The sequence below is a fragment of the Pimephales promelas genome, chromosome 5 (genome assembly GCF_988280905.1).
Source record: "Pimephales promelas chromosome 5, fPimPro1.hap1.1, whole genome shotgun sequence".
Classification (NCBI taxonomy): domain Eukaryota; kingdom Metazoa; phylum Chordata; class Actinopteri; order Cypriniformes; family Leuciscidae; genus Pimephales; species Pimephales promelas.
Window position 1 is genome coordinate 1,329,975 of NC_142773.1, and position 22,180 is coordinate 1,352,154.

Here is a 22,180-nt window from a genome sequence, read left to right on the forward strand (position 1 = left end):
CTACTTCTAGTTAATTCAAGTCAAAGGAAAACTTTGCATTACATTATTTTACATTGATTTCGTGTTAAATAAATCGTTCGTTACCACATGAAACATATGACCCCTTTTATTTATGGTATAATAATTGTACGTATTTTTAAATTTGAATTGAAAACGCCCTCCTGTGGTAAAATGTATTAATTACACCAGTGAAACATTTTTTCTACAGCAGTAACTCTAGAGGAAAACTAGCTTGATTAAGAATTATTCTTATAAAGCCCCGTTGATTCAGACATTTTAATAACAGAAAAAAATATAAGCGCAACAGAATAAAAAATGCAGCGAGAGCATTTTAATGTTATTTTGTGTTGAATGTAACAAAATATGGACTTTAATCCACGATGTAGTATTTGTTGGCTTATTTTAGAATGCTCTAAATTACAGTTTTTCCCCATTCATTTCTATGGGTGCCCATTTTTGACCCAAATACAAGATTAAGAAGGTTTTTTCCACCCACTTAACATTGTAGAATTGAGTCAAAAAAAAATATTGTGTGTGTTCAAACTTAGGAAAAGCAGCCAAGTCTTGTACCGCTCAGATCAAGAGAAGTATTTCTTAAAAATAAATCAAAACTATTTTGCCCACATTTGTCCAGAATACGGTTTTAGGGTTAAGACGAACATTTGTTTTTATCTGGACGCCCTCCTGTGGTGAACTGTGTGAATTACACTGCTGTCATTTTACCCATAAACATTTAAAGATTTGAGTCAGCGAAATAGATAAATCGACTCTGCAAGAATTCTGGTGTGTGTTCACGTGAAATGAAAAAAGTTCAAACGAATATTATTCTCTCCACGAGGCAAAGGTAACGTTAAGTTAGAGTATAATTTAATATTGAACCAAACATGAATGACGAGTCACGCAGGTCCTGTGCTACTCCGCAGCGGTAAGACCAGAATCAGTATAAAATAGTCCGAATATAAACGCTTATTATAGGTGTACCACAGTGATTCAGGATAAGACAAAGCACGATTTGGACAACTGATACATGTACCCGCTCATTATATAAACCTTTGAACATTTTGAACACAAAAAGCTAAGCACTAAAACTGATTGAGCCATCTCTATCATCTGGTTGAGGTGTATTATGCCAAAAAAATCCACTAGATTTCACAGCGTCAATCAACAGCACTTGTCACAACACTTTTTCTAACATGGATGTCTAACACTTCTAACATGAAACAAATAAATCACCCCAGCCATGTGAACTGTTTTTGGTGAAATTTTGCAAGCTAAGCATATTACATATTCCACTGTAAGAGCCTTAACTTTACAAAATGATGTTACTTGGTGCTATGAAAAAACTTTAGGATATTTTTAATCATTTTTCAAAAACATGCTCAACCAAATGGTTAATTTGGCACATAACGGTTAACCATCACCCCCTTTTTGAGAATGGACATTACAATGCACTATTAAAACTTGGTTGTAATTCAAGTATGCTTTGGAATAAAGGCCTAAGTTTAGTCTTGTTTTAAAGAAAACACTCAGCAGATTATTGCTGAAGTAAAAACACTTCAAAAAATAAAAGTATGAAAAGGTTATGGAAGTTTTAAATGTACATTAAATCAAATATACTTTACTAAATATTTCTTTCTTTTATATAAAATATATATTTTACAAAATATTTTTTCCTATAAAATTACTATAAAATCAAAGCCATATATCTAACAAAGTTGTGTTCCAAATTTGAAGTTGATACCACAAAAATTGAAGTTCTCATGAGATTTTGTTTAGGCTTGATACCAAAAATGACATAAATTCCATTGAATTTAATTGTATGCATTCTGCTGTAGCAAATTAATATATTTCTGTCCAAATATCATTTCTGTTACAAAATATGGAACCTTGAGACTCTGACCTTTCTGACAATGTGTTTTGTCAAGATTAGAAAAGGTTTTGATCATAATTTGAAAAAGTATGGCAAGGTATGTGTTGAATTCCAGTACCATTTATTACCATTAAAAGGTTTGTTTTTACTTACAATTATTTTTTGCAACACTTTATCATTAAAAAAAAACACCCTCAATGACATCATCGTCATAAACCGACAGTCTGTAGACTGGTGGTTGATCTGGAATACACATTTTATGGTAAAAAAAATCTTCCATGTAGTTCTGTTCACAACCTTTGGCGAACGGTCCTCTCACTTTAGAAATCCTGACAACATCGCTGACTTTGAAATTAAATACAGGCTTCTCTGTCTGTATCACCATACAAGTTTTGAAACACTTGAACCTCATTTGTGTTTTATGGCACAATATGGCTGCCGTCGCATCATCCAAGGGGATTCAGCATACTGCTGGTGGTTGAGGAGATTACCCTATCTATGTAAAGCGCTTTGAGTGCCGAGAAAATTGCTGTATAAATGTAATGAATTATTATTATTTACTCTGTCTGTAACGGTCACCAGCTGGAGTGCCCTTTTGAGCCAGCAGAGGGCACTCCAGATAAGACTATTATCACTCACAAACTACAGTTCCCAGAACTCACTGCCCGGACTCATCATCACTGATTACATTCACCTGTACCTCATTCACTGATTGCATTCACCAAAAATCATAAACATGGTCTTGTTACATTCAGGGCGTCATGCCAAATCGACTGATATCCAATTTTCCCAGATCGGACATTTTGAATTATGTGATAAAAAGCTGTATTTTTGAACGCATGAACGAATTGTTACGAAACTCGGTATGGGTCATCAGTACGATGTCCTGAAGGAGCCTGAGAAGTTTCGAAACAGCGCCATCTAGTGGTAAAATAAAATTATCAAATGCTTTTAACTCTGGCTGTAGTTGACTTATTTTGCGCTATAACATAACATGCTATACTTAACGAATGCATTGGTGTAACATTACGAAACTCAGTTTGTGCCATCAGCACCATCCCCTGAAGGTACTCAGAAGATCAAGACAGCGCCACCTTTTGGTCAAAGTTATAACAAAATTTCTAATAATGCTTATAACTTTTGAATAAATCTGCGTATTTTAATGCGACTGGTCTGAAGGTTGTAAAAGGTCGATTTTGTAACTACGCCACCTATTGGTTGAAAGTGATAATCCATTTAATCACATTTTTAGTTGATTGTATGTGATTTTTCAGCCATTTTGCCTAAATTCATCTTTAAATGTCTTCAATTGCTATTTGCTGCAGTTGGTCTGACACATGTTGGCATGTTTTGTCGTCTGATTGTGCTTGGCCCCGTTAATTGCTCCTTGCAGCTATATTTAAAGTTGAACTTGCAATCCGACAATCTTGCTCACCAAGAAGCAGGGCCGGCGCGAGGCATAAGAGAACTAAGCGGCTCCCAATCTATTTTCACTTTGTTATTATTATCATTTAGTATAACAACCAACTTTCCATTTAAACTGAGACTTACAGTGGTAACTTCCGTCTGAAGACTGATCTCAGTTTGACCACCAGCTGTCCCGAGGAGAAACATGAGGCGAATATTTGTCTCATAACCTTCATAAACCTGTTTAATGAGAACTGAGAGATTATAGTTAAGCACAATAAATGAACAGTTATAACTTAACTCAAGGAATTCCACCTTAAATATACTTGCATTTACTGAACCTCTAAGTTCAATCAAGGAGGATTTCAGAATAAATGAACATTATGTAAACTGGAGGGAGTTTGTCAGCTGGCCAATCTGGAGGATTTATGAGATACTGGATAACTTGTAGAGCGCATTATCAACACAAGGAAGACACAGGTGCAATACAATCTTTTTTATTATTAAATGAATCAGCTATACAAAATCTAAATGTAAGTTTTAAAAAATAATTACATACTAATAATATACACTAACATCATCTATTTGATGGTTTAGACTTACACAAAGCTTAATGTATAATTTGCTAGTCTTTTGCGGGCCGTTTCGGGAGGCACACACACACACACACACACACACACACACACACACACACACACACACACACAGAAGAGCCACCTTGAAGTTGAAAACAGCATCTCTCGCCAGTATTAGTTTCAACTATCACAGATTGAGCTGATTCTGACGTGAAGTTTGTGTTTTAGGAAGGAAGGAAAGCTCTCCGCTGTGAAGGAAAGGAAGCTGCGCTAGATGGAACGTGGATAGTTAAAGTTTGACCTCAAATATCTTCTTTTTATAATCCTTGGAAGCCAGAATCAAAAATAAAATTTGATTAATATCACAGTCCTAAAGTGTAACCAGACTATATATTTGTTTAGGGTCTCTCTCTCTCTCTCTCTCTCTCTCTCTCTCTCTCTGATTGAGAATATAACAAAAAACACACAAATGGTTTAATATTATCCCATGTCACATAGCGTGATTAAGATGAAAGGGCAGTGATAAATCCATAAAGTCATGAAATCTGCAAGATTCACATGAGTCATGATTTTAGGCCTATTATTCCTATAATATAAAGAATCTCATCCCTGAAAATGTCCACAAATGGAAAATGACAGCAAGGCATAAAGAAATCGTGTAGCACACAACAATGTCATATCACTTGAAACGTTGGAGTGGCAAATTTGGCAATGACAGTTATGATTAGTAATATTTTGATTGCTTCAATATAGATGAGTTAAATTCCAATATCATCATGATTGAGCACTTATACAAAAGACTTCTTTATTCTTGCTTCATCTCAGCTCTGACTAAGATCTTCTCAATCCATTTCACCTGTAAATAAAATAAAATATTCATTTGTAAGAGTACAACACCAACAATAATCATTCAATATCACTTAAGTGTACATGTATATTTCTAATAATGCTGTTTACATTACATAAGAGCTAGTATGATAAACTTTACATTTGTGGAAGCAGCGTGCTTTAAAGCAGTTTAAATTCTCTATTAAATACATGCATTTCTGTATTATCACTTTGAATTCACAAGATGTACACTGTAAAAAATGATCGTGATTTTAACAGTAAAAGACAGTAAAAATGCTACAGTGAAAAACTGTTAATTGGTTAACAGAAAGTTTCCTTACTATATACGGTAAATAACTGTGATATATATAATGGTACATTTAATGTAGTTTTACTGTAAAATAATGTTAAATTTACAGTTTTTTGGAAGTGAAAAAGTCATTGTATAATTTACAGTGAAAAAATGTAAATTGACTTTCCCACAATTCCCTGCGTGACACTTCACATTTAATGTATTTTAACTGTTTATTCATAATTTTCTTAGTTTTTTTTTCTTATCAGTTATGTTCATTAGGGTTTTATGTTACATTTAACGTTGTTAAATTAATTCTTATTTCATTTTTAAAATTTCAACATGTTACCATGATGGTGTTTAATGTTTGTGTGAATGAAACTGTGCAGCTTCTATATAGTAGTAAGATAATGATGAGCTTTGATTGGTCATTTGACTCATTTTTGCTGTGATAGATGGCTGTTGGTGTATTGCAATTGAACAAAACAGATATTAATACTTCAAAATGTCAGTAAATTAACATTATATCAAATAATGAAATACGATGTATTGCTGTAAAATTAATTACAGTCAAAGTCTGTAAAACCTAAAATGTTGCTACCGTACTTTTAACAGGAAAACTCTGGTAACCACAGCTGCCGGATTTTCCCGAAAATTTAACAGATTTTTTTTTACAGTGTAAGTTTTAAATGGTCTCGCCAAATTTCACCAAAATCCCTGTTCATTTTAAAGATATAAAACTGATGATGTCAGTTTATGTTTGAATATAGAATGTAAATTTTAGATTAAGTTGTACAGACATCAGATCCTCACACATTTCTTAGAGTTTGTAAAGTAAAGAAAGCCTAAAGCAATGTGATGTGATGCTTGTCAAAGTAGAAACACACAAGAGACGGAGACATTGATCATGTGAGGCTGGACGGCTGTGAGCTGAAGCTGGAATCTGCTCTGATTATTCCTGCGTTCTACAATCTCTGTACAACTATCAGTCTAATTTTGTTATAACAAATTCTTATGATTTTCTACTTATGCAATTCATAAACTTGTTCAATAAAGTTGTTTGTTCTTTAGTTTTTCCTCCAGAAATCACTAAAGTACAAGCCCCGCCTCCCAGCTGATTCAAGAGATTTCATTGGTCAAGCCAAGTCACCTTCATTTATAGAGCGCTTTTTACAATAGAGATTTTAAAAAGCAGCTTTACAGTCGGAAATTAAAGCAACGTTTAAACAGCAGCTCTAGAAGAAAGCCATTGTCCAGTTTAAGTAAGTTCAGGAGTGATTCATTTCCATTGTAAAAACAATTTATAGGGCCATTTACACAACAATTAAAGGGCACCTATTATGCCCCTTTTTACAAGATGTAATATTGGTCTCTGGTGTCCCCAGAATGAATTTGTGAAGTTTCAGCTCAAAATACCCCACAGTTAATTTATTATAACCATTCGAAAATGTCATTTTGGGGCCTCTTTAAAAATGAGCTGTTTTGGAGGTATACCACCTTAATGCAAATGAGCTGCATATCCCCGCCCTGCCTTTGGATGAGGGCGTAACTTGATACCAATGGCAGTCACTCTAAGCAGACGGGCTGAGAGAGGCGTTGTTTTGTCTGTCATTCAGCTTACGTTTGAATCGGAATATATAAATAGTACGAAGAGACTCCGGCAGAATAAACACAAATGAGAATGGACCAGTACGTCTCGGTATGGTTATTTGATACATTTATGTACTTATAGAGTTGTAATCGCGTCCCATTTGCAATTATGGATGTGCAACACACACACACAGACATACACATACACTAACGCTGGCTTTTTTGAAACTACATACACATATTGTGATAAAGTTTGCTACGTACAAGCGAAATACATTTATACGAGGGACCTGTGGCGTCAGGTTTACTTGTCATACAGGTGCTTCTGTGGCAAATGTGAGAAGATGACTAACTTACAGAACAAGAACATATATGCAGTTTTTAATACAATATCTTTAAAAATATATATTTATAAAAGTGTGGTTACACACTATACAAACAAGGTTTAAATTATATAAACAGACATCCTAGGACGACGACGACAACAACTTTAGACGCATTTGTTGTTGAATTAGCTGACATTGACTGAACAGACTAAGTTATTTGCTCAAAATTCATAAAATCCACTTACTGTTACTGGAGGTGACGGTGGATTGCAAACAGTAGACGACGATCCACACTTGAGGATTAACTTTTAAGCCACAACAACTGGATTAACGACAGAACACTTATGTTTCCAAGAGATATTACCGGCTGTCGTCGTTGAAACAATGGAGGATGGTGTGTACAGATCACCGAGGGCGGGGTCTATGCCACATCCACATTGTCAATCAAACCCCTTGCTCACTTTCTACGTCACAAAGAGCTGGATCTCAGAACAGCTCGTTCTGAGACAGTGGATATGATTTATTGAGATTGTAAAAAAAAAACACTGGGTGGATTTTTATCGTTCTAGGGTGGTTTTGCTCACACACTGCCAACACACATTTATGTTCAAACACCATGTAAAAGTGAATTTTCCATAATAGGTGCCCTTAAAATACATTCTGGTCGCCCATTTAGATGACAAGAACCTGAGACCTGAGAACTCAAACTTTGAAACTTTTTTTTAAGTTCAAGTTTTTGAAAACGATATTTTCATGTGTAAACTTCAAAAATGTGAAAATAGTGATGGTGTGCACATGCACATAGCGTATTTAGTCTAGGTATGTGCATATGAATGTGTGTGTGCGCAGGCACACTCTTTTTCACAAAGTGACATCACCAACTACTTGTCTGGTCTGCATAATTTTAGTCTTTTTTTTTACCTTACTAGAAGTTATGTAGCACATCATGGTAGAGAGCATAATGTTTTTTTCTGAAGTCTGATCTTTCTTGGCAGGAGACTGTGATTGGCCAATGATGTTGAATTAGCTGTGGGGTGGGCTTGTGCTTTACTGGTTTTCGATCAATTTAATTTTGCCCACATTGTTTCAATAAAACTTAATGATATTTTCCTTGCACAAATGTTGAAAGACTGTCAGAGATAATGAAAGTATCTTTATCATCACTGATGTTTACTCACCTTTACAGTTTGAGTCTCGTAACACGTCTCTGAGCTGCTTTGAGTCACTGATATTATTGCCTCTCAGATGAAGCTCTTTTAAAAACTGCAGTGCATTTGAGTTCGTCAAAGACTGAGTTAAAGCAGAAACATCTGTAATGCCACACCACTGTAGTCTAGAACGAGACAAACAGACAAAGATCATCTTACTTTCACCAGATCACAAAACACGACTAAGGTGAATTATTTTCCACAAATACACTGTAAACCGTCTTTTCAGGAGAGACTGAGAATAAACGTATTGAACACTTTGTTGAAGTGTTTGTTAAAGAGATTCTCCTCACAAGGTTACAGTTGGTTTATAGATGATGTTATGGTTTATTGTTTATAAAGTTTCTCTCATCAACATCTATCGTTTTGCTTCAGAAGACTTTAATTTATCAACTGGGGTGGAATGGATAACCGCTGTGTTTGCTTTGTGTGTTTTCTGAAGAATCATCTTTGAGCTCCAGTACACTTGTATAGACTCATAGAGACAGATTATTTATCTAAAAATCGTGGAGTTCCTCTGGAGGACGTCATATAAAGCTGAAATGGCATAAGGGTGTGTAAATGATAACATTTTCAGTTTTGGGTTGAGTATCTCTTTATCGCTACACTACACTTTTGGTAAAAAATAAAACTAACTATTGGAGTCACTTTTCTCTGTGTAAGTGTGTATGATGCAGGTCATTTACAATGAAATCCACACAAACAGCTCTAACATACAGTTCAATATTACAGGTTTATCAACGTGTATAAGGGTAAAGCCACGGTTTGGAAGAGAGCTTTTTGCACTCTCAGAATATTAACGTGTTATTTTTAAAATAATAATAATTAAAAAAAAAATGCATAGTGTAGCTTTAAAAATGTTGATTGTTTTAGTCGTTTTGATCTCAGGTGGCACAAAGCACAACCAGGCCTGGATATATGGGGTTTGAGCTTCTGTTGATCTCTAAACTAGACAGAGCACTTCCAGCACTTCTAAACAGATGGGAAGAGTTTTGAAATAGACGAAATTGCTACAGATGTATAAATTTATTTATTTGGCTTTCAAATTTTGAAATGTTACTATTGTAGTGCATGTGTGTGTGTGTGTGTGTGTGTGTGTGTGTTATTAGATTCCACATATCTGCAAAAGGAAAGAGTCGAATAACTGATGAGAGTCTCATAAACATGTGATTCTGACCTACAGGAATATTAATATTAAACAAAATATGAAATCCAAAATGTGGTTTCTGTCCATAAGAGAAGTTTGAGAACCACTGTTGTGTGTGAATGTTACTAACTGTAGTTTCTCCAGCTTGCACTGTGGGTTCATCAGTAGATCACTGAGGTTCTTCACTCCTGAGTCTCCTAGATTATTCCCATCCAGGCCCAGATTTCTCAGGTGTGACGGGTTTGATTTCAGAGCTGAAGTCAGGATGAGACTCTGTTCCTCTGTAATACTGCATCCCCACAGACTGAAGACAGAAAGAGAAAAGACTGAAATGCTTCATCAGGCACTTAGTTTATTCCCCATACTCTGTTTTTAAGGCTGTCACACTAGTTCTGTGTGCTGGAAGATGTTGATTCTCCTCTTTCATTTTTCAACAATATCTTTTGTCAATTTTCTTTACTCTTTATCACAGCAGGAGATTCTGCAGAACAACATCTACACAATCAGTACATTGTATCAAATTATTCAACTTTAATGCAATAGACCTTCGTCAGGTTAGACTCCATCTTGAATATTATGTTTATGAAAATGAGCTTCTGAGAAAAATTAAAATATACACTGGTACAATAAGATGTATTACTTACTAGTTAAAATACTTTAAAAATAAAGTGTAACAGAAGGTGCCGAGCTATAAACACTATTACTTGAGTCCTGTTGTCTTAAAATAAACTGTAAACTGTAATATCACAGTAACTGCTGTACAGTATAATGTTACTAACTGTAGTGTCTCCAGTTTGCACTGTGGGTTCATCAGTAGATCACTGAGGTTCTTCACTCCTGAGTCTCCTAGATTACTCCTGCTCAGGTACAGACCTCTCAGGTGTGATGGGTTTGATTTCAGAGCTGAAGTCAGGATGAGATTCTGTTCCTCTGTAATACTGCAATTATACAGACTGAAGACAGAAAGAGAAAAGACTGAAATGCTTCATCAGGCACTTAGTTTATTCCCCATACTCTGTTTTTAAGGCTGTCACACTAGTTCTGTGTGCTGGAAGATGTCGATTCTCCTCTTTCATTTTTCAACAATATCTTTTGTCAGTTTTCTTTACTCTTTATCACAGCAGGAGTTTCTGCAGAACAACATCTACACAATCAGTACATTGTATCAAATTATTCAACTTTAACGCAATAGACCTTCGTCAGATTAGACTCCATATTGAATATTATGTTTATGAAAATGAGGTTGTGAGAAATTAAAATATACACTGGTACAATAAGATTTATTTCCTAGTTAAAAAACATTTAAAATAAAGTGTAACAGAAGGTGGCGAGCTATAAACAATTGTTACGAACTGCTCAGAGACTGGGATGTTGAGATCCAAATGCAGCTTTAATTTAAGGGGTAATCCAAAGAACAGGCAAAAGGTCAAAACACAGTAAGCAGTCCAAACAAACTAAACAAAGAAACAAACAAAACAGGCAGGGACCAGAGGCAAGAGAGTAATCCAGGGAACAGGGCAAGATATCCAGAACCAAGAGACAAGAAAACCATAAGAACGCTCAGAATTGCAGTGTAAAACACTATGACAAGACTTTGTGGTGAGTGACTGAATGAACATGGTATATATAGCCAGACTAACAAGATGATGAGAGGTGAATGCAATCAGTGAATGAGGTACAGGTGGATGTGATCAGTGATGATGAGTCCGGGCAGTGAGTTCTTCTCTTTTTCGTCATAGTTCCCCACTTTGAAAAACTATTCGTTTGCTGGGGCTGTGTCAATAAAAGCTTTTATTGGACTCATAAGGACGTTTTCAGTTCTGAAACTTACAGGATAGTTTTATAATATGATGACCTCTTAGATGTCAAAAGCTCAAGGAAAATTTGATTTCTCAGTTCATCACCCCTTTAAGTTCGGTATCAACTACAAAGTACTACTAATGACCTATAAAGCCCTAAATGGTTTAGCTCCTATGTACTTAACGGACCTTCTTTCGGCCTACAATCCACCGCGTTCCTTAAGATCACTAAATTCAAGGCTTCTAGTCATTCCTAGGATATCTAAGTCCACTAAAGGAGGGAGGGCGTTCTCACATTTAGCTCCAAAACTCTGGAATAGCCTTCCCGATACGGTCCGAGGCTCTGACTCGCTGACACAGTTTAAAACTAGATTAAAGACGCATCTCTTTAGTGAAGCATTCACATAATGCTTACCTTTTAGTCCTCTGTTATGCCATACGGAACCGTTTGCCACTAAAACTGCATAACGCACCAGTGGGGCTCGACAGCCTTTTAGACAAACGGGTCGGCGCGTATGGTTGGGTTGCGGAGAGATTGTGGTTTTTAACATCTACTGGAATCATTATGAACATCAGCTATGCTAATTATTTTCCATCTGCCTTTCTGCTGTTATCTTGGGACGCTTGTCCCGAGAAAAATGGCGTTCGTCAGCTCCAGTTTTGTATCAAGCCTCTCACGGGGATTTCGGATGCCCCAACGCCTGTGATGAGAAGACCAACACCTGTGAAGAGACGACTCAACGTCTGCGATATGTTATGGTGCCGTTTTATATATAAACAATATTTATATTTAATATTTATATATAAACAATATGAATGTTAGCCAGAGGAGAACCGGCCCCCGACTGAGCCTGGGTTCTCCCAAGGTTTTTTTCTCCATCCAATCTGATGGGAGTTTTGGTTCCTTGCCACTGTTGCCTTGCTTAGTTGGGGTTATTTAATAGGGATGTCCCGATCCGATCAAGTGATCGGAAATCGGGCCCGATCACGTGGTTTCAGACTCGATCGGAATCAGATGTTACCTCCCGATCAGGACTCGGATACATGATGTGTATGTAAATATATTCTCAGTATTTTTAACACATCTATTTATGCGGTGGCACAGAGTGCCCTGTGACACACTGGCTGCGTGGCATGTCCTTTTTTATTTCGGCTACCATGTTAACAGGTTAGAGCTTGCTGACTGCCTGAGTGACACGCGCTCGAGCCGTGAGGAAAACGCACGCATGCTAGAAATAGAACCGACGCCTATTTTTCACGCGACACGCAAGTTCTGTTAACTTGTTTATTTGCCAGGCTTCAGAACAGCGCAACCATAATAACAGACAAACTTCCTCAACCCGCCCCCTCTCCCCAGGCCAACCAACAGCGTGCCCGGGGTTCCACATCGCTGATTGACAGCCACACAGCCATTGACAGTCGCTACAATATGTTATTTTGTACACAAATACATATTAATAAATTCAATTTGACGGTTTTGACATAATTTCAGATACAAATATAATTTGAAAATGAATGAATATATAATTATACATTTTCAAATATTGCACCTGTCATACAGAACAAAATATTCTGTGCTCTATTTTGCTGTCAATACTGCTGACAGTGTCTTTATCTTTAGACACTTTATCTTTAGTGTCTTTATTTATGCTTAACATTATAAAGTTAATGACAACATTGCCATAGCAAACTAGCCGCAGGACATCACAGCCAAGATAGCACAAATGATTGCAATGAGTGCTAGGCCTATTTGTTTTTCTATTTGACTTTTTTATATTTACTGTTGCACTAAAGTCCAAAAGTGAAGAATTTATATTTATTACCTGATTGTTCAAGCTACCTCACAGAAGTGATCTGTTTCTTGACAGAGTTGTCAAATGTTAAAATAAGGCGAATTAAGTTAAATTTAAGGAACATCCAGAAATCTGGATCTGTTTTTTCACTCTTCTTTATTGTATTTTCTATATATTATAGAAGTATCGGATCGGGACTCGGTATCGGCAGATACTCAAAATCAAATGACTCGGACTCGAGGGCAAAAAAACCTGATCGGGGCATCCCTAATATTTAATATTTAATTTTTAACAATATTATTGATCTGTGTTGTACTACTTTCATGTTATCACTGTGAAGCTGCTTTGATACAATCTGTTGGAAGCCTCTCCCCTTCTTGCTCCAGGCTCGTCTGCCTTCAACATGTAGTCCTTGTGTCGGTCCACGTGATCCGATCCTGGATCTTTTGTTTTCTTTATTCAACTCGTTTTACTTCCACGAAATGGACTTTGCCGAACTATTTCCTTGGGTAACGTCACCTCAAAGATTTTAAGCCTCTCAAACTCTCGCGCTGAATGCCACCGAATGCCACGTGACGCCCCGCGCCCGTCGAACAAATGACCATGCCAGAATGCCGCGGCCGCGCTCCACGTGACCCGCGCGCGCAGGAAAGCACCTCCATCCGACCGGGCCATGCAAGGAGTTTGCGACACACACAGACCAAATATGCTTTGCAAACATACTTTCTTTTAACGCTTCTAAGAAGCATTAAGACGAGGTTTTCGTGTTGTGTCAGAAAGGTTGACTGTCTAAGGGAATGTAACCCTCTCTCTCTCTCTCTCTCTCCAACTCAATACACGTGCTCCATTGTTTAGAATTCTAGTGTTCGTTTCGTCGTGTTAATGTTTGTTATCCGACCGGCCCCCGGATTTTAATAGCTGATAGCATTTACAGTTTTATTGATTTAAAAGGAACTTTGTTGTACTAGTATGCTGGAGTAAAGTTCATAAATGATCGTTCTTTCCCATAGTAATTTCTAAAACTATGTTGGGTGGACTCTGTGCCTCTAGGGGGGTTCGGGGGCATGCTCCCCCACAAGAAAATTTTGGACATTTCAAGGTTAAATGCATCAATCTCGTGCTCTCTGAGAGATCACAATTAAGAGCTTCAACCCATGAACTGTTCGTTGAACAAAGAAAAAGTATTTATTTTTACCAGGACAATACTGCCCTACAAAGGCAAAGTGCAGTAACTACGCAAACAAAGAAACGGAGAAAAAGGCCTTTAAAGTTTTTATGCCAGACAGTCAAACATGTTATGGATAGATTATGTGGTAATGCATCTCCGAAACGGGACATAATTTAACCCAGATATTTTTTCACAAGAAGGAACACATGTCATAAAGCCCATTACAAGTCTTAACTCATTTTTGACCAATTGTGTTACTGCGCTTTGCCTTTGTAGGGCAGAATAAAGAGGGCTCAAACATCTTTTTAGTTATGAGAGTCTCAGTCTGCATTACATTATAAATTGTGTTTTAGGATGCCAAACATTTATTATAATAATGTAATAATGATTTATAATTATTCCTATGACGTACTGTAAAATCCATTTATAGCCTATAAATGTACTATGTAAATGAAAATGAGTATTTCAAAAGTATATTTTAACCTACATTACACTATAATTGTGACGATCAGCAGCCGTGGTGCCCTCGAGAGCCACTAGAGGGCACTCTCTCCCCATGTTATGTTTCCCCTTGGACTCTTTGTGTTGCATTATGTTCAGCTGTGTTTCATTATTGGTTATTGAGTTCCTTATTTAAGCCTGAGTTTTCCCTGTGTCCCTTGCGAAGTCTTGTTACCCTGTAAGCGTGCAATTCCGAGCGTTACTCCCTGTTCTGTGTCTCCGTGTTTCCCTGGACTCTTGACCCTTGCCTGTTTCCTGGACTGCTCACGAACCTGTGCTGCCTGCCTCGACCATTGCTTGTTTAGACCACGAGTTTCTGGATTGCCCCTTTGTTTAAGTGTTTGCCAGTTTTCATGTCTGCTTGTTTTAATAAAGTGCTGCACATGGATCCGACCGTCTCTGTCCGTACGTTACAATAATATAGGAAAATTAAAATACTTTTGTCCTAATTTCTTCACTTGCAAGAAATGAACCCTTGCGCTTTTATTTAGGAGAAAACACCAGCAGCCTGACCATGATGATCGCGTGAGCAAAGTAATCACGCAGCAAAAACTGGATGCTAATGTCAGTTATTATAATGGCGCAACGCCATATCATGGTTTCAATTTTAGTTGGCAAAATATAACGCTAGAGACCTTAATGTTAGGTTTTACATTTTACATCTTTACATGTGTTTGGAAAAGGGAGAAGAGAGAGTTCGGCAAAAGGCGGATTCGAACTCGCATTCAGCGCATCAAAAAGCTGCTTTCAAGCACTTCACGCCCTACGACCTACGCCACTGAGGCTGTTTCAAGACGGGCGTCTTTTGCTGTAAAGACAGGCAATTAGTGCATATATGCTCCGTTATAGAAAATGTAAAAAAAAAAAATGTTTTCTTCCCTTAGCTTGGGCCCCAAGTGCGCATGGCGAACTTCCAATAAATACATTTTATCAGACCGGCCCTCGCGGCCTCGAAACACAACCGGCCCACCGGGAAAACTCCCGACTCTCCCGATTGCCACTCCGCTACTGTGTAGGCTATCACTGTAACATAGTAAATGCTTAAGTAGTTGGCTTATTAAATGCAATATATTAAATTTTGATTGAAATACTGCCTCTTTGCTCATTTTCCAAGTCCCTGAAATGTCGATCAAAAGCTACAAAGCTAATCAAAGATACCTTACAGGGTATGTTTTTATAGAGCAGGAAAACTAATTCTTGTGTCCACAGAATTTGTTTTCACAAACTCTATAAATTAATTGAGCTAATGAATTTTACTTGTCTTGTAAAACGTGGTCCGTGTCAGCCGCGGCTCTACCATTGGGCCTGGGCCCACCCATTTTAGGTCCGGGCCCGCCCATTTTGAACCAGGCGGGTAACTCCTATGGGCTATATGCACGCATAAGTTCCGCATTTGACGCAAGGATGCTCGTCCATTTCCGGTTGTGTAGATTAAAGCGGATGAAAACTGGAGAAAACGGGATTATGGCAGAGTCTTCAATATTTACGGTCCTCCCGTCTTTGAAATGAAACGTACATACGTTTAGATGTAATTTTATATATAGTTATGTTTATTTAATATAATTTTAAAAAGAAGCATAAACACAACGAGGGGTGTCTGTTTTATCTGTTTTTGTGACTAACGTTTCATTAGTATAACCATGGAGTATAAAATTCAATATAAATTCTCGCTATTGCATTGGACTCTATGATCAGCGGAAGTTATCGAGCATCTTTACACCTTCACCGGAAATAATGCCGTGCATAGAGCCCATTACCGTCTGCAGAGACCTCGCAGGCGTACGGATTTTCATTCTACAGTATATTAGTTCATCCAATAAGCAGCCAGAGGAAAACTTTGAGTGAAAGCTTCTCAACCAATCAGCGGCTTCTACCCCACGTGTGGACTAAGCCTGCCCACAGGCTGCATCGTCACCAGCAAGTGATCCAATGAAATGAATGACGTTGGCGCGCAAGATTTTCAATGAGACAGAAACAGTCGGTAGCTATTAGCTAAAATGAAGCGTAATATGGAAAAGCAAAGCAGCTTGTTTTCATTTAAATTTAGCAAAAAATAAATAAATAAATATGCTCCGAGGAGCAGGAGAAGGAAACTCCTGCTATTTTTAGTAACGCGGTTACTTCAATGAAGAGTTACCATCCTGCTCGGCCGCCCTCTCTGCATCAAGTCCTCCCGTAACCACCCCGTCACACCAGCAAGCAAGTAGGCAAACAGTTTACGCAGGGGTTTTCAAAGTCTAAGACAGTGGTCCTCCCTTTGACACAACTTACCCAATGGGTAATTTTTTGCTCATGTGAATGTGACTGTGACAGATCGGATGTGTTTGTGACCAGGGGCGTAGCACCAAATTCTGGGCCCTGTACACTCTCAATGTCTGTGGGCCCCCTACACATGGCATTGTACGATGTATTTTTTTTAATTATTTGAATATGAACAAGTATAAACAGTTTTTAAATCTATAATAAAATCAGATTATAGCAATGACTGGTTCTTTCATTCACCACCTGAATTGATGCATTTGGCCTACTTGTGCTCAAATACCTTTAAACCTTAGGCTACATCGGTTTTGTGTACTAACATTTTGATTAGGGCTGAACGATTATGGAAAATAATCTAATTGCGATTTTTTTAACCAATATTGCGATTGCGATTTAATATGCGATTTAAAAAAAAAGTTCTTTACCTTCTGTATTAGTCGACAAACACAAGCAATAAATCATTGTACAGTAGGGATGGGAATCTTCAGGCAGCTCATGATCTGATCTACTTTTTTTATTAATTAATCTTAATAACACTTAAAATGTGTAAAAACATGTGTAAAAACAATTTAAAATAATTTAATAACTTTAAAAATAATTATAAAAAAAAACATTTAATTAAACCAATGTTAAGAATATTAAATAGGCTTTATAAAATAATATATCTTTAAAACATAAAAGCTAGTAAATAAAGAGAAATAAAAAAGCATTACAAGCAATAAAGAAAGAGTGGTCTCAGTATTTAAAAGTAGGCTGTCTGAATGTTTATCATTCAAGAGCTGGAGTGATTTTCCCCCTCAGTTTAGATATGATAAGCTGTATTCACACTAATGCACATATCTCTTGAAATTGTAAATGTGGTTTGTCCTGTTGGTTTAAGAACTGACCGTGTTTACATTAATTTCGCGTTTTTGACATGCAAGTTTATGCACATTTAACCAATGAGTCGCTAACGGCCGCATGCACGAGCGCTCTTAAAGGAGAACTCCGGCGAACAATGAACCTTTGGTCTAATAAAACATCGGTACATAGTCAACCGTTCTCTGAGTTTTGTTTTCATGATAATCGAATATAAAGAGTTTTATCTCTAAAAACTGTTTAGCGTATAATGCTAGTAATGGGGGCATTGAGTAAGTAAAAAGAAATCGCTAGTTTATACCACTAACAAGGCTCAAAATAGCCCCACACTAACACAGTAACATAATGAGGGTCCATACATGCAAAACGAAGCATTGAGAACTTCGTAAGTGTACAGACCGTTTAATAAGAAGATACTTTATGAAGACAGTTCACTTCGCGTATACAGACAGGAGCCATCTTAAAAAATAGTCTCGATAAGTCGATCCCCGAACATTCAGCATGCTCTGGCTCCCCACTTTGGTTAGATATGTTGTTCATTTAATTAATTCATGTTGATACAGTTCTTCTAATTCTGAATAAATAAAAACACAGTTAAATAATTTTGTATTGCTTTCCTGCTGTTTTTGTTTAGCAGCTGTGTCAGATTCAATGCTGCTGTTATTTCATGTCGATACAGTTCTTCTGTCATTCTAACTTTATAAGAAACAGTTAAATAATTTTGGACAGTTCCCTGCCCGTCGTGCTGGGTAAATAACTGAAGAGAGAAACAGAGACCCCCAAAAGATATAATTCCGTTTCAGTCTTTTTGTGTATTAAACATTCAAAAGAGATAAATCAAGTGATAAATCAAGTGGCTTACTGAGTCGCTGTCCACAGTGCCGCAGAAAAGCGCTGAAACGGATATGACGGGGAACCTGTTTTTTTTTTTTTTTTTTTGCCTTATTTTAACGGGCCCATCCAGTTTTCTGGAGGCCCACCTACAATCAAAATCCTGGCGCCGCTAGTGGTCCGTGTAATTAATTACAATTAATTTGTGGTTAATTGCAGAGACACACATGCATACATGCAGGTAAAATTGACAAAGCTTCCTTCAATGGGAGATTTATTAACATGCAAGACCGGTCTGATTCAAATCTGTATGACTAATTATTAATTATCAATTATTAATTATGATATGAAAACATTTTTTTTTTATATACACTGTCTGGTACAATAATATTTATTACTTACTAGTTTAAATACATTTAAAATAAAGAGTACGAGAAGGTGCCGAGCTATAAACACTATTACTTTGTCCTGTTGTCTTAAAATAAACTGTAAACTGTAATATCACAGTAACTGCTGTACAGTATAATGATACTAACTGTAGTAAATCCAGCTTGCACTGTGGGTCCTTCAGTAGATCACTGAGGTTCTTCACTCCTGAGTCTTCTAGTCTATTGTCACACAGGTTCAGATTTCTCAGGTGTGATGGGTTTGATTTCAGAGCTGAAGTCAGGATGAGAATCTGTTCCTCTGTAATCCTGCAACACCACAGACTGAAGACAGAAAGAGAAAAGACTGAAATGCTTCATCGGGCACTTAGTTTATTCCCCATACTCTGTTTTTAAGGCTGTCACAGTAGTTCTGTGTGCTGGAAGATGTTGATTTTCCTCTTTCATTTTTCAACAATATCTTTTGTCAGTTTTCTTTACTCTTTATCACAGCAGGAGATTCTGCAGAACGACATCTACACAATCAGTACATTGTATCAAATTATTCAACTTTAATAGACCTGAGTCAGATTAGACTCCATATTGAATATTATGTATATGAAAATGAGTTTGTGAGAAATTAAAATATACACTGGTAAAATAAGATGTATTACTTATTAGTTAAAAAACATTTAAAATAAAGAGTAACAGAATGTGCCGAGCTATAAACACTATTACTTGAGTCCTGTTGTCTTAAAATAAACTGTAAACTGTAATATCACAGTAACTGCTGTACAGTATAATGTTACTAACTGTAGTGTCTTCAGTTTGCACTGTGGGTTCATCAGTAGATCACTGAGGTTCTTCACTCCTGAGTCTCCTAGTTTATTCTCAGTCAGGTTCAGATGTCTCAGGTGTGATGGGTTTGATTTCAGAGCTGAAGTCAGGATGAGACTCTGTTCCTCTGTAATACTGCATCTCCTCAGACTGAAGACAGAAAGAGAAAAGACTGAAATGCTTCATCAGGCACTTAGTTTATTCCCCATACTCTGTTTTTAAGGCTGTCACACTAGTTCTGTGTGCTGGAAGATGTTGATTTTCCTCTTTAATTTTTCAACAATATCTTTTGTCAGTTTTCTTTACTCTTTATCACAGCAGGAGATTCTGCAGAACAACATTTACACAATCAGTACATTGTATCAAATTATAGTCTTATTTTTATCACTATTTTTTGAGAATGCAAGACACACACAGACACATGCCTATCTTCATAATTGTAATTGTAAATTTGACTTCTAAAGGTTTATGAATTCAACCCAAATCCAAAATTTCACTTGCACTGCACTGCAATATACAGCGAAAGTCCAAAGTTTCAAAACTGCTCAAAATCATTTTTTATCATGATTAATATTGCATTGCATATAATGTGAGCTGGTCAACTAGTCGAAAATTAAGAAACCCCTAGAAAACAGAAAAAAAACTGAAAAAAACCCAAGAACTTAGGAACATTGGGTAACACTTTATTTTATGGTGTCCATGATACACAGTAATTACATAATTACTTAGTAGTAGACATTGTAATAACATGTAACAAAATGTAATTAACATGTAACTAAGTTATGGAACAGCCTGTACTTGCAGATTGTAATTACACACATGTACTAGGCAGCTACTGTTACACATAACAGGCCGAGTCGGTTACATACGTATTACACACTTGGTACAATGTAACAAGTACTTAAATATGTTACTATGAAAAAAGCCTGCAGTTACACATGGTCATTTTGTACCTTCTAAAATAGTGTACCAAGGTTGTACTTAAGTGTACTTCATGTGTATAAGGTATGTAGATACACATATAGTACATTTAAGTACAATCGTGATACATTTTATTTTACGTAGCTTATCCCTGTGTAATATTATGTAATTGCAATGTAATTAGGAAGCTACCGCATGCATTTATGCTGTGAACGAGGGAGTTAGGCCTAATTCAAATTAAAGCACATATGGATGAGGTTTGTAGATAAACATGAAGTACACTTAAGTACAATCTTGATACACTTTATTTTATGTAGCTTATACCTGTGTAATATTCTGTAAATTGTGGGGACGGAAAACACACCGGTGCATTTTGGCAGATTTTTTTTTCAGATAGCAGAAAAATAGACTTAAACTAGTCCATCATTTCTGGTCATACAGAGTTAAGAAATATGAGAAAATAAACTGTTAAATGTCTACTTTTTTAGGTGCCCACATACAATTGAAATAAAATATTGTGCTTTTGTAAAATAAAGAAAATAAACAGGGTGTGTGTTCTGCCTCTCCGTCTCTGTGAACTTTTTTTCAGGAGCACGTCTTTAAACTTAAACAAAACTCAGCGAATAGTATTCACCCAGCCATGAGCAATATATCTTTAAAATCATTTATGTTTGTACTTTTAAATGATCTGATTCAAAACTAAAATAAATATTCTCTGTTTATGTAATCTATATGAAAATATAGAGATGTCAGCTGTGCTCATTATCATTCTCACAACTCATTATTTTTCTAATGTGACACGCCCACAGAGAGCGCGCTATTGAAGCGCAAATGATCTGAAGCAACACATTGAGACATGTAAACCCCCACATAAACTTGGTAAACACACTATATTTAGTCAGATTAATGTACTGTCGTGTGAGGAATAATCATGGGTCATTTACCTACCTCAGAACAAGTGCTGTGCTATTATCACTTCGAGGAGCAACAGATCAGCCTGAGAAGTGTGTAAGTGTTTTATTCTTGTGCTTTGTTCTAATCGCGGTATATAATAACTTTAGTGTCTGTAAACGCAAAAATAGCATACTGTTTAAATTTGAATCATGTTTCTGTGTGTGTGTGTGTGTGTGTGTGAATGAATTAATGAATGAATGCACAGATGCGCACTGTTAAAGACGAAATAAAAGACAACATTTTGTTGACTAGTTTTGGATAGATTATAAAGTTTTTACTCTAAAATAGACATCAAATAAGCTTTTGTTAGCAGTTTCTGCTCATATGTTAAATATATAGTATGTTTTGTCAAAAAACTAAATCAACTAAGATTAGTAGTGTTTGTTCCAATGCAAGCTATATCAAAATAATGAATCCTTAACTTTGAAATATGTATGATCAAATGTATTGGCATACTAAGACAATTATTGAAAAAAAAAACTATTTTCTTTTCAAGATGTTTCCAACTCTAACTTTGAACCAATTCTGTAGAATAGCCCACATAACCTATTAGAACAGGATTTGTTTCCAGGTATGACTAAAAATGTGCTTTTTACTTTCAATTATATTTAAATTATATATATATATGTGTGTATGTATATATATATATAT

The 22,180-nt window shown here is 36.4% G+C and overlaps 1 protein-coding gene across 1 annotated transcript in view; it reads right to left on the minus strand.

The window, feature by feature from the left end:
* Positions 1-3,932: 3,932 nt before the first annotated feature.
* Positions 3,933-22,180, minus strand: part of LOC148978802 (NACHT, LRR and PYD domains-containing protein 12-like) — a 49,662-nt gene continuing 31,414 nt past the window's right edge. The window contains exons 5-10 of the mRNA XM_089130762.1: positions 19,631-19,804; positions 18,989-19,162; positions 10,023-10,196; positions 9,374-9,547; positions 8,067-8,221; positions 3,933-4,708 (exon numbers count right to left, since the gene is read on the minus strand). Of these exons, the coding sequence (XP_088986888.1) occupies positions 4,695-4,708; positions 8,067-8,221; positions 9,374-9,547; positions 10,023-10,196; positions 18,989-19,162; positions 19,631-19,804 (865 nt within the window). The 3' untranslated portion in view covers positions 3,933-4,694. The remainder of the gene's footprint in view (positions 4,709-8,066; positions 8,222-9,373; positions 9,548-10,022; positions 10,197-18,988; positions 19,163-19,630; positions 19,805-22,180) is intronic.